The sequence below is a fragment of the Saccoglossus kowalevskii genome, chromosome 15 (genome assembly GCF_978046115.1).
Source record: "Saccoglossus kowalevskii chromosome 15, keSacKowa6.1, whole genome shotgun sequence".
In the NCBI taxonomy this organism is placed as follows: Eukaryota; Metazoa; Hemichordata; class Enteropneusta; family Harrimaniidae; genus Saccoglossus; species Saccoglossus kowalevskii.
In genome coordinates this window covers 16,687,736-16,707,073 of record NC_140655.1, presented here as the reverse complement: position 1 = coordinate 16,707,073, position 19,338 = coordinate 16,687,736, and the positions used below count along the sequence as shown (strand labels likewise).

The following is a 19,338-nucleotide window of genomic DNA, read 5'->3' as shown; positions in this document are numbered from 1 at the left end:
GGAAACGTTGGTAGTCGCCCAAAGTCGCTGGGACAGCGCAGAAGAGCGCCGTTAGAACGCTAGTGAACGTCGGTAATCGTCGGAGAACGCTGATCCAAAAAAAAAAGTTTTGAACATGCACAAAAGTTCTCATTTGAGACCAGCGTTCTTCAACGTTTATTTTTAAACGCTGTTAAACATTAAATAACGTTCTTCGATCGTTTTGCTAACGTTCGACAATCGTTAGTCAGTCGTTGCTCTAGCGTTACTTAGTTGTTACCAATCGCTCGCTTTGCAGTGAACAACTCACTAGCGACCTATCAACGACCGCTGAACGTACCCCTAGCGCACATAAAGCGTGCGACTAACGTCAAATTAACGACCTAACGTTAGATACACGCTCACTTAACGTTTAAAAGTCGTTCGTCGCGCGCTAGTGACACGTTAGCACACGTCAATGATTTCCAGGGGTATCTTACTTGGTCGCTCATTACACGCTCCTCGTGCGTTAGGAACACGCTAGTCATACGTTAGGGGCACTGGTTAATCAAACGCTGGATGTGTCTACCTCGTTCCAGAACGCTCGGAAATTGGACGATTGGAACGTTCAGAGAACGCTGACCAAAACGTTATGGTGTGACAGAGCTATTAGTAAACCATAAATACGTATTGATCACACAACACCAAGTATGGCGAGTGTCCAATATTTATGATCTGAAAGTTCACTAATCGTAACATTACACGACAAATCGACATTGTACGTCGGATAAAGTAATTTTTTTAGAATACATCTCGGGTCAGAATTTGTATCTTCAAAAACTAACCTACAGCGACTTTATCTTATCCCTATAAAATATCAATATTCGAACCAGATTGACTATGGTTAATATGGTCACACACATAAACAGTGAAGAAAAAGAAATTCAATCAATGTTATTTCTTTACTAATGTATTTACTTAAGAGACACTTATATAGTTGATTTATTCAGATTAAATGAGAGTTACAAGTTCTCTACTATTTCGTCCTCCAAGTTAAGTAAGAAATATACTTGTACAATAGAAACACCCTGCTAAATGTTAATCCCTGAGCATATCACAGAAAAATATCACTGACATATTGGCTACGTCAGATTCAAAATGAAGTATCGGCAATATAGTATATCGGTGCACAGTCAGCTGGCGCACACGTGATAATAAAAGACATAAGATATTTACTATATGGGGGTCGCCAACTTGAATGACGCATAAAACTAAATAACAGTCTCTTATTTAGTTTTATGCGTCATTCAAGATGGCGGCCCCCATATAGTAAATATCGCATTTATTTTATTATATCAGATGTGCGCCAGATGACTGTGTATCGGTGGTACTAGTAGTATGTAATCAGTCAGTCAGTGGTCACATAGAATAATTACAAGGAACTACGATTACTAACAACCACTTCAATATTTTGACTGATGACAAATAAGACGAAAATACAAACTGTGTATTATCATCAAAATTATAAAATGAAGACGATCACATAACCATGTCGGCAACATCCAAATCAACATTCAAATCAACAGCTTTGCATTCATTAAGCCATGAATAGTAAAGATACAAAATATATTATAAATATAATAATAAAACAGACAATGCAGTCTTTAAAAAAGAATAAGTTTTGTCTACTTTTGTCTCTAGCAGAAAATGCTTTAATGCAATGATTGACTTAACGTTTGTCTACAATTTTCAGTTATTATGTAAAAAAAATTGTCTTTGTCTTTGTAACAATTCAAAATTCTCAGTTTTCTGTAAAGCTTCTTACTTGTTTCTATGTACAATTTACATTTAATGAAAAAATGCAAATTCATCTTCTTATTGGTTCCAGTAATCGCAGTTTCTTTGTTCAGTGCAAAGTTTTGACCATTAACCTTGTTCAATTTGACCTCATTTTAGCAAAAGCGTTCATTTCATTTTCTACCCCATGTAATAATTTAATTTATGGAGCAATCCCTTTTTGGAAGATCTTAATTTGGAATACTAGTATGAAGTGTGTGAGTGACTGAGATCAAAGATCATCTGTTCATTGCTATATTTGTTGGCCAGCTTTTAGCAGAAACGTTTATTTCAAAAGGAAGAAAAAAAAGAGACTAGAACGATTTCAACATTATACATAATTGCACTACATATCTTAACATAATTAATTGAATAATGCTGATCCCATAGGTTGGGGAGAATGGAAAAGTTTGACATAATTATAATACATGTGAAAAATATGAGACTGTGTTTGTTTTAAAAATTACCATATATGTAATACATCACCTAACATAAATTAACTGAGAAATGCATATCCCACAGATTGGAATATTGCTATAGTGACAATTTTGAAATCGACTTAGAAATCTTCTGAAGTTATCTCTGTTGTCATACATTTTGGTAGAAAAGTTTTCAAACTTGAGAATGCATCGAATGCAAATTTATTTGAAAAATCCAAAAGAAAGACGTGCATTTATAAATTACGTCATGATGATTTAAACTTAAACAATATTGTACCCTAATGCTCTAAATATTCACTTTCAAATACATTCACATTTGTAAATACGTGACTATACAATACAGTGGGACTATGCAGCCCTCAATTGTATTATCTTCAGACGCTGGTTATGAGACTTTGTCAACTGGGTTTATCTTTGTCAGTCACATCACTAGTACCATAGTCCTTCATTGACTGCTGTCGAAATATGGACACAATTTCTTCAAAGCTTTTGTTCTTGGTTTCCGGAACAAATTTAAATGTGAATAGCCAGAAAAATAATAACAGTACAATGTACAGCAGAAAGACGTATGCATTAAGTGCACTCTGAAAAAAACAAAAACATTATAGATATCAAGATACTAAAGTCTTGGAAATTTATTTTTGTAACTATGAATTTGTTGGATATATTTTAAGCATGGAGTTATTTCTACACATGATATGTAATTTTCAGTTCACTTTGAGACCTTGGGTAATGTATGAAAAGCATGGGCAGAACGTCAGCTGCAAAAATCAAATAATTTGAAATTTTCTTTATATATAGCTCAATCTAGATCCTTCAGAGATGATTGCTACCTTAATCAAAATATGTAATGTACATTATTAGGTTTGGAAATACGCCCAAAATACTTCACAGTTTGTTAAATCCATGCAATTTGTTGATGCTATGACCTTTGTTTGTCCTGTTTTACGTTTGATTTCAAGCACAGGATCCAACAGTGAAAGAAATAATGTGTTTGTATAGTATACTAATTCATATACTCACAAGCAGGGCAGGAAAAGAAATGCCAACCAAGAAATTTGACAACCAGTTAATAGGATAAGCAACACTCATTGCAGCTGCACGCTCTCCATGGGCAAACAATTCTACCACAATCAACCAAGGAATAGAACCTGGAAAAAATACAAAGAATAATATGTGTATGAAGGATTAACTAAATAATGAACCTATTTAGACTGTTTGATTTTCTTTTTAATTGTTGACAAGAAGTCACTTTATGATGGTGTTAGCAGGGATGCATTATGAGAAGGATAAAACAGAATTGCAAAAACTGTGATGTGATTCATCATTATTGATTGTAACCAATATGTAATACATTAATTTAGTTATGCTGGATTGCCCCTAAACTCTCCATTGAATAGCAGATATGATATTACTGTACATATTTCAATCAAGACAATTTGCTGAACTATGCTGTGTTTGACTCTCTTTGTAGATTTTGATGTTGTCAGAGTGTACTGTTTATTGACATTGAGTATTGGTATTCTATTTTCTGCAGCACTAATTACAAGCTTACCTGGTCCAATACTGAAGGATGCAACAAAGACAATGGTGCTAATAATACTTATAATAGCAGCACCATTCCAGACATCATATTTCTATGAGTAAATGTAGTTTAGTTATTTACAGCCATAATGTACAATGGGCAGGACCATCATACAAAGTGTGAATCAAATTGCACAGTCCATCTGTGAGAAATTCTTTCCGACACAGATTGTGATTTTATGCAAGCTAATGTAAGCTACCAAATTAATATCTTATAGTACTTTTGCACAAACCTTTCACCTAAATCAGGTGCTATATCTCAAAAAACTGGCATGGACATGAATACAAATATAACATGCACCTGTGACCCAATACACATGATCATGATACAAAGTTTGAATGAAATCACCCTGTTCATCTCTAAGTAGCAGTCCTGGTACGTTTTATTTTAAGAAGTTAACAAATTTGAACCAAAATGCAGTATATTATCAAGGGAAACAAAATAAATTGCCTATGTGAGTCATCCTACATAATTTTTGTGTTAAATTTGAATGTGATCAGTCAAAACATAGACAATAATAAATCACAAAATATTATATTATAAAATCAGATAATAAAAACGAATAGACATTTGTAAAAAAAAAAAAAACTTTATGGACAGGTTCAAAAACACTACGAACATCTTCCTCATTTAGATATTATGTATCCAATTTGTGTTGCATTTGAATGCTTTCCTTTGTTTACATTGAACCAAGCAACAATGTTGCACATACATGACGAGAAATGGCATCACTGAATGCAAATGACAGCACAGTTATAAATGTTGTAAAATGATTTCACTGTCAATTTGGGTGTTAATATCACCCTGAATGACGACTATGCATGTTTATTTTGTTAAGCATGTGGGGTAATCATGTGACATATATTATATTTCTGTTAAAGTCTGGTAATCGTAGTGCCACCCTTGTGCGAGATATAAACAAAGATGAAAACTTTGACTGCTGCGCATATCAACGAGTACAAACTAAGATGTTACCAAGCACGACGACACATGCCATTTAAATATAATGCCTATAACATGTGGAATATGACATGATCAAATATGTGTGGAGTAAATATGCCATAGACTTACTGCTTATTTTTGGCTAGTGTATGGACTACTTATTAAGCATGTCAGTTTCAAGTGTTATAAGAATCATGCAAATGGCCCCAATAAGCATGTCATTCACATGCAAAGAGCAAAATATTTAAATGAGCTAGAATTCTCATAGGTATATACCGGGTCAGGCTTGAGGTATTGTGGGACACCTGAAGGCATTGCCTTGCATACACTCCAGTTAATGCATTCAAAGTTTGTGTCATGATGTCATTAATTTAAACAAAACTCACTAATAAAATCAATCCAAGGGTTAATGTTGTGGCAGCACAAATCATACCAGCCAATCCACTAAGATGCAAAGTTCGCCGACCAACCCTGTCCATGAGAGGAACCTGATAAACAAATAATAAATTATAAGACATTATGTAATGTAAATGGTAATTGGTATAAATTAAATGGTTAAACTTTATAATGTAAATAGTAATTTGTATAATTTGAATGTTTATTTTTTATAATGTAAATAGTAATTGGTATAATTTAAATGTTTATCTTTTGATAATGTAAATAGTAATTGGTATAAGTTAAATGTTTATATTTTGTTATGTAAATGTTAATTAGTATGATTTAAATGTGTATATTTTATAATGTAAATGGTAATTTGAACAATTTAAATGTTTATTTTTTTATAATGTAAATGGTAGTCGGTATAATTTAAATGTTTGTTTATTATAATGTAAATAGTAATTTGTATAATTTGAATGTTAATTTTGATATAATGTAAATGGTAATTGGTATAATTTGAATGTTTATTTTTTATAATGTAAATAGTAATTGGTATAATTTAAATGTTTATCTTTTGATAATGTAAATAGTAATTGGTATAATTTAAATGTTTATTTTTTTTATAATGTAATTGTAATTGGTATAAATTAAATGGTTAAACTTTATAATGTAAATGGTAGTTCGTATAATTTAAATGTTTATTATAATGTAAATAGTAATTTGTATAATTTGAATGTTAATTTTGATATAATGTAAATGGTAATTTGTATAATTTGAATGTTTATTTATTATAATGTAAATAGTAATTGGTGTACTTTAAATGTTTATATTTCATAATGTAAATGGTAATTGGTATAATTCAAATGTTTATTTTTTATATTATAAATGGTAATTCGAATAAATTAAATGTTTATTTTTTATAATGTAAATAGTAATTGGTATAATTTAAATGTTTATTTTTTTTATAATGTAATTGTAATTGGTATAAATTAAATGGTTAAACTTTATAATGTAAATGGTAGTTGGTATAGATTAAATGGTTAAACTTTATAATGTAAATGGTAGTTGGTATAATTTAAATGTTTATTTTTTTATAATGTAAATGGTAATTGGTATAATTTAAATGTTTATCTAAATTAGTACAGGTAGAATTATACTCATGTTTTTTTTTACATGTGCGCATATTTTAGCGATATAACAGTAGCAATATTTCAAAATCTGTCTATAATTATTCGTTTTAGTATTAGTTGACCGTATGTGAACTTTTTTGTTCACTATGAATCTGATTTTTGAGAAAAACAATGAAATATTAGGAATTTGAGATTTATCCCTGCCATATGAAACAGTGGTAAAATGCACCAAAACAGACAAAACATGCTATTCTTAATCTTTGTAACAAGAATATAGAAAATATGTAAAAATAAAGAAAATTACAATATTTTTACTTTTTGTGTAGCGTTCAACCTTAAAACCCCATAAATTAAATAAGTCATAAATTGTACACTAGTAACTGTAAAATTAAAGCTTTAATGTTGAGTTTTCACTGGCAAACAGTTTTTCGTGAATAATTATCTGAGAATAAAGACATTATCAAAAATAAATTTATAAATATGAATAATAATATTTGGGTATATATAAGCTGGTCTGAATCTGACATATTGTCAAAATGCTTGCAGCTATTAGTAATCCGTGTCGCATACGACTTATGTACCACTTCCGTGTCACTGAGAATGTTCTAGAACCGTACTGTGTCTGGGTGGAATATTCTAGATTTTGTTTAGAAACTGGTTGAATAGGTAATAGAACACTGTAGGAGGCAATAGAAGGTAATGGAACATTCTAGAAATTGGTAGTAAGTTCAAGACTCATATATATAGGGGAGTTGTTCAGCACTGAGATCAGATCGGAGATCTCGTTGAATTGTATTGGAGTTTAAGTATCTAGTTATTTGAGTAGTGGAGTTTTACCGCGTTATTGTACTTGATGTTTGCAGAGTATAGTAATACCAGTACCAGTTTAAACCTCATCTGTTGGCTCCGTGTTCGTATTTTATCATCGCCGCCAGGGAAGTCTTTTTGTTACTGTTGCCATTTTGGTATTTGAACCATCACACCTGTACTATACCAATTACGGTTCTCAGCTGGCTATGTGTTAACACTGTCTATGGAGGCTCTCAGCTGGCTATGTGTTAACACTGTCTGTGGAGGCTCTCAGCTGGCTATGTGTTAACACAGTCCGTGGAGGCTCTCAGCTGGCTATGTGTTAACACAGTCCGTGGAGGCTCTCAGCTAGCTATGTGTTAACACAGTCCATGGAGGCTGTCAGCTGGCTATGTGTTAACATAGTCCGTGGAGGCTCTCAGCTAGCTATGTGTTAACATAGTCCGTGGAGGCTCTCAGCTAGCTATGTGTTAACACAGTCCATGGAGGCTCTCAGCTAGCTATGTGTTAACACAGTCCATGGAGGCTCTCAGCTAACTATGTGTTAACACAGTCCATGGAGGCTCTCAGCTGGCTATGTGTTAACACAGTCCGTGGAGGCTCTCAGCTGGCTATGTGTTAACACAGTCCATGGAGGCTCTCAGCTAGCTATTGTTAACACAGTCCATGGAGGCTCTCAGCTGGCTATGTGTTAACACAGTCCGTGGAGGCTCTCAGCTGGCTATGTGTTAACACAGTCCATGGAGGCTCTCAGCTGGCTATGTGTTAACATAGTCCGTGGAGGCTCTCAGCTAGCTATGTGTTAACACAGTCCATGGAGGCTCTCAGCTAGCTATGTGTTAACACCGTCTATGGAGGCTCTCAGCTGGCTATGTGTTAACACCGTCTGGGGAGGCTCTCAGCTAGCTATGTGTTAACATAGTTCGTGGAGGCTCTCAGCTGGCTATGTGTTAACACAGTCCATGGAGGCTCTCAGCTGGCTATGTGTTAACACAGTCCATGGAGGCTCTCAGCTGGCTATTGTTAACACAGTCCATGGAGGCTCTCAGCTAGCTATGTGTTAACACAGTCCATGGAGGCTCTCAGCTAGCTATGTGTTAACACAGTCCATGGAGGCTCTCAGCTGGCTATGTGTTAACACAGTCCATGGAGGCTCTCAGCTGGCTATGTGTTAACACAGTCCGTGGAGGCTCTCAGCTGGCTATGTGTTAACACAGTCCGTGGAGGCTCTCAGCTGGCTATGTGTTAACACAGCCGTGGAGGCTCTCAGCTAGCTATGTGTTAACACACTCCATGGAGGCTCTCAGCTGGCTATGTGTTAACACAGTCCATGGAGGCTCTCAGCTGGCTATGTGTTAACATAGTCCGTGGAGGCTCTCAGCTAGCTATGTGTTAACACAGTCCATGGAGGCTCTCAGCTAGCTATGTGTTAACACAGTCCAAGGAGGCTCTCAGCTGGCTATGTGTTAACACAGTCCGTGGAGGCTCTCAGCTGGCTATGTGTTAACACAGTCCGTGGAGGCTCTCAGCTGGCTATGTGTTAACACAGTCCATGGAGGCTCTCAGCTGGCTATGTGTTAACACAGTCCATGGAGGCTCTCAGCTGGCTATGTGTTAACACAGTCCATGGAGGCTCTCAGCTGGCTATGTGTTAACACAGTCCGTGGAGGCTCTCAGCTAGCTATTTGTTAACACAGTCCATGGAGGCTCTCAGCTGGCTATGTGTTAACACCGTCTGGGGAGGCTCTCAGCTAGCTATGTGTTAACACAGTCCATGGAGACTCTCATCTAGCTATGTGTTAACACCGCCCATGGAGACTCTCAGTTGGCTATGTGTTAACACAGTCTGTGGAGACTCTCAGTTGGCTATGTGTTAACACAGTCCGTGGAGGCTCTCAGCTGGCTTTGTGTTAACACAGTCTGTGGAGGCTCTCAGCTGGCTATGTGTTAACACTGTCTGGGGAGGCTCTCAGCTGGCTATGTGTTAACACAGTCCATGGAGGCTCTCAGCTGGTTATGTGTTAACACAGTCCATGGAGGCTCTCAGCTGGCTATGTGTTAACACAGTCCGTGGAGGCTCTCAGCTGGCTATGTGTTAACACAGTCCGTGGAGGCTCTCAGCTGGCTATGTGTTAACACAGCCGTGGAGGCTCTCAGCTAGCTATGTGTTAACACACTCCATGGAGGCTCTCAGCTGGCTATGTGTTAACACAGTCCGTGGAGGCTCTCAGCTAGCTATGTGTTAACACAGTCCGTGGAGGCTCTCAGCTAGCTATGTGTTAACACAGTCCATGGAGGCTGTCAGCTGGCTATGTGTTAACATAGTCCGTGGAGGCTCTCAGCTAGCTATGTGTTAACATAGTCCGTGGAGGCTCTCAGCTAGCTATGTGTTAACACAGTCCATGGAGGCTCTCAGCTAGCTATGTGTTAACACAGTCCATGGAGGCTCTCAGCTAACTATGTGTTAACACAGTCCATGGAGGCTCTCAGCTGGCTATGTGTTAACACAGTCCGTGGAGGCTCTCAGCTGGCTATGTGTTAACACAGTCCATGGAGGCTCTCAGCTAGCTATTGTTAACACAGTCCATGGAGGCTCTCAGCTGGCTATGTGTTAACACAGTCCGTGGAGGCTCTCAGCTGGCTATGTGTTAACACAGTCCATGGAGGCTCTCAGCTGGCTATGTGTTAACATAGTCCGTGGAGGCTCTCAGCTAGCTATGTGTTAACACAGTCCATGGAGGCTCTCAGCTAGCTATGTGTTAACACCGTCTATGGAGGCTCTCAGCTGGCTATGTGTTAACACCGTCTGGGGAGGCTCTCAGCTAGCTATGTGTTAACATAGTTCGTGGAGGCTCTCAGCTGGCTATGTGTTAACACAGTCCATGGAGGCTCTCAGCTGGCTATGTGTTAACACAGTCCATGGAGGCTCTCAGCTGGCTATTGTTAACACAGTCCATGGAGGCTCTCAGCTAGCTATGTGTTAACACAGTCCATGGAGGCTCTCAGCTAGCTATGTGTTAACACAGTCCATGGAGGCTCTCAGCTGGCTATGTGTTAACACAGTCCATGGAGGCTCTCAGCTGGCTATGTGTTAACACAGTCCGTGGAGGCTCTCAGCTGGCTATGTGTTAACACAGTCCGTGGAGGCTCTCAGCTGGCTATGTGTTAACACAGCCGTGGAGGCTCTCAGCTAGCTATGTGTTAACACACTCCATGGAGGCTCTCAGCTGGCTATGTGTTAACACAGTCCATGGAGGCTCTCAGCTGGCTATGTGTTAACATAGTCCGTGGAGGCTCTCAGCTAGCTATGTGTTAACACAGTCCATGGAGGCTCTCAGCTAGCTATGTGTTAACACAGTCCAAGGAGGCTCTCAGCTGGCTATGTGTTAACACAGTCCGTGGAGGCTCTCAGCTGGCTATGTGTTAACACAGTCCGTGGAGGCTCTCAGCTGGCTATGTGTTAACACAGTCCATGGAGGCTCTCAGCTGGCTATGTGTTAACACAGTCCATGGAGGCTCTCAGCTGGCTATGTGTTAACACAGTCCATGGAGGCTCTCAGCTGGCTATGTGTTAACACAGTCCGTGGAGGCTCTCAGCTAGCTATTTGTTAACACAGTCCATGGAGGCTCTCAGCTGGCTATGTGTTAACACCGTCTGGGGAGGCTCTCAGCTAGCTATGTGTTAACACAGTCCATGGAGACTCTCATCTAGCTATGTGTTAACACCGCCCATGGAGACTCTCAGTTGGCTATGTGTTAACACAGTCTGTGGAGACTCTCAGTTGGCTATGTGTTAACACAGTCCGTGGAGGCTCTCAGCTGGCTTTGTGTTAACACAGTCTGTGGAGGCTCTCAGCTGGCTATGTGTTAACACTGTCTGGGGAGGCTCTCAGCTGGCTATGTGTTAACACAGTCCATGGAGGCTCTCAGCTGGTTATGTGTTAACACAGTCCATGGAGGCTCTCAGCTGGCTATGTGTTAACACAGTCCGTGGAGGCTCTCAGCTGGCTATGTGTTAACACAGTCCGTGGAGGCTCTCAGCTGGCTATGTGTTAACACAGCCGTGGAGGCTCTCAGCTAGCTATGTGTTAACACACTCCATGGAGGCTCTCAGCTGGCTATGTGTTAACACAGTCCGTGGAGGCTCTCAGCTAGCTATGTGTTAACACAGTCTGTGGAGGCTCTCAGCTAGCTATGTGTTAACACAGTCTGTGGAGGCTCTCAGCTGGCTATGTGTTAACACAGTCCGTGGAGGCTCTCAGCTGGCTATGTGTTAACACAGTCCATGGAGGCTCTCAGCTGGCTATGTGTTAACACAGTCCATGGAGGCTCTCAGCTGGCTATGTGTTAACACAGTCCATGGAGGCTCTCAGCTGGCTATGTGTTAACACAGTCCGTGGAGGCTCTCAGCTAGCTATTTGTTAACTCAGTCCATGGAGGCTCTCAGCTGGCTATGTGTTAACACCGTCTGGGGAGGCTCTCAGCTAGCTATGTGTTAACACAGTCCATGGAGGCTCTCATCTAGCTATGTGTTAACACCGCCCATGGAGACTCTCAGTTGGCTATGTGTTAACACAGTCTGTGGAGACTCTCAGTTGGCTATGTGTTAACACAGTCCGTGGAGGCTCTCAGCTGGCTTTGTGTTAACACAGTCTGTGGAGGCTCTCAGCTGGCTATGTGTTAACACTGTCTGTGGAGGCTCTCAGCTGGCTATGTGTTAACACAGTCCATGGAGGCTCTCAGCTGGTTATGTGTTAACACAGTCCATGGAGGCTCTCAGCTAGCTATGTGTTAACACCGCCCATGGAGACTCTCAGTTGGCTATGTGTTAACACAGTCTGTGGAGACTCTCAGTTGGCTATGTGTTAACACAGTCCGTGGAGGCTCTCAGCTGGCTTTGTGTTAACACAGTCTGTGGAGGCTCTCAGCTGGCTTTGTGTTAACACAGTCTGTGGAGGCTCTCAGCTGGCTATGTGTTAACACTGTCTGGGGAGGCTCTCAGCTGGCTATGTGTTAACACAGTCTGTGGAGGCTCTCAGCTGGCTATGTGTTAACACCGCCCATGGAGACTCTCAGTGGGTTATGTGTTAACACTGTCCAGAAATGATTGAACAAGAATGTGAATACTGAGCTTTGACATTTTAGTGATATGCACAAAACTGACAATTACAAATTTTCATTTCCTTAATTTTTATTTCAAAATTTAATGAAAATTAGACTTTTTTTTTGGAAATCCTACAAATAATGTTGAGGAACTTAAAACATAAGTTTCAATGGAACATGGATTATAAAGTCAAACAGAAAGCATAACATTATTAAGGTGCAGTTTGCAACTGTTTCTGACGGGAACGGAATTGACAGTATGTGCTTATTTCAGAATATAAAAATAAAAGTGCAGAAAAAATTGGGCAAGAAAGTCTGGTGGTGAAAAGGAAAAACAAACAATCAACTCACAGAAATTAAGGTGAAAACAACAAGAGTTATGCCTGTGCTGACAGTTGCATACTGACTGTTCTTCTCAGATATTCCAGCAGATAGAAATAACAATGTAGAATAATATAACACCTAAAAAAAAATAACATTTTTAGTCTTTATGATTTCTCTCTATTACAGTCAACCTGTGTATAGTGACTACCTAAAGGACTTCATTATATACAGGTCTTTATTAAAAGTATTGATTATTTTTTTTTAAGGATTCTGAACTCAAACATTTGACATAATATTTGTCAAGAAAATAAATAATGGAAATGTTGCAACAAAAACACATTTAGTTCAAAATAAAATAAGTTTGAAATTAAAATATTAAAAATTATTATTTTGGTCTCTATATAAAAAAAGACGAATCTGCAAAAATATTGCTGAAAATGTGGTCATATAAGACAGGTGGGTCTTTATACAGTTTGCTTATAATTTATGTCTTAATGCTACAATTAAAAAACATTCAGAAATTCTCGAAATCCAGCAAGAGCGATTGGGTTACTGTAATGTTCAAAATTCTGAAATAAATTTATAATATATATATATCAGCGAACTAAGTTTTCCACAAAACAATCATGAAAACGGATCAAAAATGTGTTTTCTATGACAGAAACATACCATCATATCTCAAAATGTTAATCGGTGACCTATGCTAAAAATATGATATGTAGTATTATGAGGGCTAAGGCTGTCACGAAAAATTGGATTTTGAATATTAAGTTATCTATGAAATAACGTGTTTACAAGAAATCCTATGGAAAATGTAAAAAGGCTGCTTTTTGAATTGTTTTGCAAATGATTTCTTGGAAACGCATATTTCTTTCTCCATAAAAAATGTGAAATATGAATAACAATTTTTGAATTATTTACTTTGATCATTTTTTTTTTTATGTTTTAATGGTAGCAAAGTACCATACCGGTAATTGGGATTGCCTAAAGTCGTTATTATAGACAGGTGGTCATTATATGGTCGTGGTTATTTGACTGTAAATATTATTAGACTCTGTATTCAAGAATAGATTTTACTTCTCATCATAACACGTGTCAGTTTGAAACATTATCTTTTTTTCGCAATTTTGTGTACTGGTGAAGTGCACCACATATGGTAGAATGGGGGAAATTTTTCGTTTTCTGTTTCAGAGAATGTTTTGTTGCCCAAAATCAGCTTTCAATTGATGTATTTGAAAACATCAGTACTAAAATGTTGAGAATTGAACTTATATCTTGTTGTTGAATTAAATATTCTTAATCAAAACATTAAAAACAAACATTTTTCAATTTTGCTGAAAATTTTTAATTATACACAAGTTTTGCTGCATTTGCATTATTTTAATGAGAACACATTCATGTCTGTTGACCTTTGACCTACCACATTTATCCCACTGAACTGTTGAGATATTTGTAAGACAACGCTGATTACTAAAGGTCTCCTCAAAGACTCTATTTTGAATAAACCAATAACGCTCGTCTTTTCTTCTTTTTTTTCTTTTTCATATTCTTCTTTCATCTCCTTCATGTCTGACATGACGTATAAAGTACCTCTAAGTCTCTGTAAAGCTGATGAAAACACAAATAGATAATTACTTTCAATTAGACTGATATTGTCAATGACATATTTCCTATGATGCTATTGATTTGAGGTCACAAAAGGAAAAAGGAATAATATGTTGAAGAAATTTAATTGCAACAAAAACAATTTGCATGCAAGAGAAATTCTTATATCTTGCAATTTTACCAAATTTATACAAAAACTTAAAAAGTTTAATAGAGAAAAAAACGGTGGAGAGGGCAATTACAAATTTATAACAGTATTGCTGTCAGTTGATTAAATCAAAGACATTGGAAAATACACTTATTTTTTAATGTCTGGTTAAATTTTATTAAACCTCAAAACAAAATTGGTCAAAAGAGAAAATTGCTGATGACACACAAAAATCAAATCAAAACATGAATAAAAGTGTACTAGAAACCCATGATGGTCAAATCAAAACATGAATAAAAGTGTACTAGAAACCCATGATGGTCAAATCAAAACATGAATAAAAGTGTACTAGAAACCCATGATGGTCAAATCAAAACATGAATAAAAGTGTACTAGAAACCCATGATGGTCAAATCAAAACATGAATAAAAGTGAAACTAGAAACCCATGATGGTCAAATCAAAACATGAATAAAAGTGTACTAGAAACCCATGATGGTCAAATCAAAACATGAATAAAAGTGTACTAGAAACCCATGATGGTCAAATCAAAACATGAATAAAAGTGTACTAGAAACCCATGATGGTCAAATCAAAACATGAATAAAAGTGAAACTAGAAACCCATGATGGTCAAATCAAAACATGAATAAAAGTGTACTAGAAACCCATGATGGTCAAATCAAAACATGAATAAAAGTGTACTAGAAACCCATGATGGTCAAATCAAAACATGAATAAAAGTGAAACTAGAAACCCATGATGGTCAAATCAAAACATGAATAAAAGTGTACTAGAAACCCATGATGGTCAAATCAAAACATGAATAAAAGTGTACTAGAAACCCATGATGGTCAAACAAAACATGAATAAAAGTGAAACTAGAAACCCATGATGGTCAAATCAAAACATGAATAAAAGTGTACTAGAAACCCATGATGGTCAAATCAAAACATGAATAAAAGTGTACTAGAAACCCATGATGGTCAAATCAAAACATGAATAAAAGTGAAACTAGAAACCCATGATGGTCAAATCAAAACATGAATAAAAGTGTACTAGAAACCCATGATGGTCAAATCAAAACATGAATAAAAGTGTACTAGAAACCCATGATGGTCAAATCAAAACATGAATAAAAGTGTACTAGAAACCCATGATGGTCAAATCAAAACATGAATAAAAGTGAAACTAGAAACCCATGATGGTCAAATCAAAACATGAATAAAAGTGTACTAGAAACCCATGATGGTCAAATCAAAACATGAATAAAAGTGTACTAGAAACCCATGATGGTCAAATCAAAACATGAATAAAAGTGTACTAGAAACCCATGATGGTCAAATCAAAACATGAATAAAAGTGTACTAGAAACCCATGATGGTCAAATCAAAACATGAATAAAAGTGTACTAGAAACCCATGATGGTCAAACAAAACATGAATAAAAGTGAAACTAGAAACCCATGATGGTCAAATCAAAACATGAATAAAAGTGTACTAGAAACCCATGATGGTCAAATCAAAACATGAATAAAAGTGTACTAGAAACCCATGATGGTCAAATCAAAACATGAATAAAAGTGTACTAGAAACCCATGATGGTCAAATCAAAACATGAATAAAAGTGTACTAGAAACCCATGATGGTCAAACAAAACATGAATAAAAGTGTACTAGAAACCCATGATGGTCAAATCAAAACATGAATAAAAGTGTACTAGAAACCCATGATGGTCAAATCAAAACATGAATAAAAGTGTACTAGAAACCCATGATGGTCAAATCAAAACATGAATAAAAGTGTACTAGAAACCCATGATGGTCAAATCAAAACATGAATAAAAGTGTACTAGAAACCCATGATGGTCAAATCAAAACATGAATAAAAGTGTACTAGAAACCCATGATGGTCAAATCAAAACATGAATAAAAGTGAAACTAGAAACCCATGATGGTCAAATCAAAACATGAATAAAAGTGTACTAGAAACCCATGATGGTCAAATCAAAACATGAATAAAAGTGTACTAGAAACCCATGATGGTCAAATCAAAACATGAATAAAAGTGAAACTAGAAACCCATGATGGTCAAATCAAAACATGAATAAAAGTGTACTAGAAACCCATGATGGTCAAATCAAAACATGAATAAAAGTGTACTAGAAACCCATGATGGTCAAACAAAACATGAATAAAAGTGAAACTAGAAACCCATGATGGTCAAATCAAAACATGAATAAAAGTGTACTAGAAACCCATGATGGTCAAATCAAAACATGAATAAAAGTGTACTAGAAACCCATGATGGTCAAATCAAAACATGAATAAAAGTGAAACTAGAAACCCATGATGGTCAAATCAAAACATGAATAAAAGTGTACTAGAAACCCATGATGGTCAAATCAAAACATGAATAAAAGTGTACTAGAAACCCATGATGGTCAAATCAAAACATGAATAAAAGTGTACTAGAAACCCATGATGGTCAAATCAAAACATGAATAAAAGTGAAACTAGAAACCCATGATGGTCAAATCAAAACATGAATAAAAGTGTACTAGAAACCCATGATGGTCAAATCAAAACATGAATAAAAGTGTACTAGAAACCCATGATGGTCAAATCAAAACATGAATAAAAGTGTACTAGAAACCCATGATGGTCAAATCAAAACATGAATAAAAGTGTACTAGAAACCCATGATGGTCAAATCAAAACATGAATAAAAGTGTACTAGAAACCCATGATGGTCAAACAAAACATGAATAAAAGTGAAACTAGAAACCCATGATGGTCAAATCAAAACATGAATAAAAGTGTACTAGAAACCCATGATGGTCAAATCAAAACATGAATAAAAGTGTACTAGAAACCCATGATGGTCAAATCAAAACATGAATAAAAGTGTACTAGAAACCCATGATGGTCAAATCAAAACATGAATAAAAGTGTACTAGAAACCCATGATGGTCAAACAAAACATGAATAAAAGTGTACTAGAAACCCATGATGGTCAAATCAAAACATGAATAAAAGTGTACTAGAAACCCATGATGGTCAAATCAAAACATGAATAAAAGTGTACTAGAAACCCATGATGGTCAAATCAAAACATGAATAAAAGTGTACTAGAAACCCATGATGGTCAAATCAAAACATGAATAAAAGTGTACTAGAAACCCATGATGGTCAAATCAAAACATGAATAAAAGTGTACTAGAAACCCATGATGGTCAAATCAAAACATGAATAAAAGTGTACTAGAAACCCATGATGGTCAAATCAAAACATGAATAAAAGTGTACTAGAAACCCATGATGGTCAAATCAAAACATGAATAAAAGTGTACTAGAAACCCATGATGGTCAAATCAAAACATGAATAAAAGTGTACTAGAAACCCATGATGGTCAAATCAAAACATGAATAAAAGTGTACTAGAAACCCATGATGGTCAAATCAAAACATGAATAAAAGTGTACTAGAAACCCATGATGGTCAAATCAAAACATGAATAAAAGTGTACTAGAAACCCATGATGGTCAAATCAAAACATGAATAAAAGTGAAACTAGAAACCCATGATGGTCAAATCAAAACATGAATAAAAGTGTACTAGAAACCCATGATGGTCAAATCAAAACATGAATAAAAGTGTACTAGAAACCCATGATGGTCAAATCAAAACATGAATAAAAGTGTACTAGAAACCCATGATGGTCAAATCAAAACATGAATAAAAGTGTACTAGAAACCCATGATGGTCAAATCAAAACATGAATAAAAGTGAAACTAGAAACCCATGATGGTCAAATCAAAACATGAATAAAAGTGTACTAGAAACCCATGATGGTCAAATCAAAACATGAATAAAAGTGTACTAGAAACCCATGATGGTCAAATCAAAACATGAATAAAAGTGTACTAGAAACCCATGATGGTCAAATCAAAACATGAATAAAAGTGTACTAGAAACCCATGATGGTCAAATCAAAACATGAATAAAAGTGTACTAGAAACCCATGATGGTCAAATCAAAACATGAATAAAAGTGTACTAGAAACCCATGATGGTCAAACAAAAGAAGGCATGTCAGAAAAATGGTTGCAAGGGATCAGAAATATCCAAGAACACAAAAAAGCAGAAATTAATTATGCTGAAACAGGTAATTAAACTCAAATAATGATAAATATGTAATTTTCATTGCAATTGTATCTTTGTCCAGTTTTTAGTGTCTGTCAACATTAGATCCAAATGTGACAGACATGATACAAAGTGAAGCCAGTATATTAGTGAGATTCCTTCCCATGGCATTCATAATGCATTTCTTGTGCAAAAAAAAAACTATCTTGATGACTAATGAGATTCTGATGCATGTGCAAATGTGGTACATGATGTGTGTGGAAAGTTTGATTATGATCAGCCATGCTAGCAATATGGCTCCAAAAATAGCATTTATTAAGAACAAAATGGCCATCAGTCAGCCATTTTAAATGAAATCTGTGAAAAGAAATGATGTTCATCAACAACCCATTACGTTTAATAGACGCGTACCAAGTTTGAACAAAAAAATTCTATGCATGACTGATCCGGTTCTGGGATGGCAGAAATGTTGGATTTTGATAAATTTTTAGAACTGAAATGGCCGCCATGTGGCCATCTTCAATTGTATCATGAAACAAATGCATGTGCATATGTATGATATGATGTGTAAAACATGTGATGAGTATAGACATGAACATAGTAAAACATGCGATGAGCGTACACATGAACATAGTAAAACATGCGATGAGTGTACACATGAACATAGTAAAACATGCGATGAGTATAGACATGAACATAGTAAAACATGTGATGAGTGTAGACATGAACACAGTAAAACATGCGATGATTGTAGACATGAACATAGTAAAACATGCGATGATTGTAACCATGAACATAGTAAAACATGCGATGATTGTAGACATGAACATAGTAAAACATGCGATGAGTATAGACATGAACATAGTAAAACATGCAATGAGTGTAGACATGAACATAGTAAAACATGTGATGAGTATAGACATGAACATAGTAAAACAT

General features: G+C 36.1%; 1 protein-coding gene across 1 annotated transcript in view; it reads right to left on the bottom strand.

Moving 5' to 3' along the window:
• Positions 1–2,040: 2,040 nt before the first annotated feature.
• The window catches only part of LOC102807034 (solute carrier family 2, facilitated glucose transporter member 3-like), a 33,683-nt gene continuing 16,385 nt past the window's right edge, over positions 2,041–19,338 (bottom strand). The window contains exons 8-13 of the mRNA XM_006819844.3: positions 13,927–14,114; positions 12,534–12,644; positions 5,148–5,249; positions 3,790–3,871; positions 3,258–3,385; positions 2,041–2,818 (exon numbers count right to left, since the gene is read on the bottom strand). Of these exons, the coding sequence (XP_006819907.3) occupies positions 2,633–2,818; positions 3,258–3,385; positions 3,790–3,871; positions 5,148–5,249; positions 12,534–12,644; positions 13,927–14,114 (797 nt within the window). The 3' untranslated portion in view covers positions 2,041–2,632. The remainder of the gene's footprint in view (positions 2,819–3,257; positions 3,386–3,789; positions 3,872–5,147; positions 5,250–12,533; positions 12,645–13,926; positions 14,115–19,338) is intronic.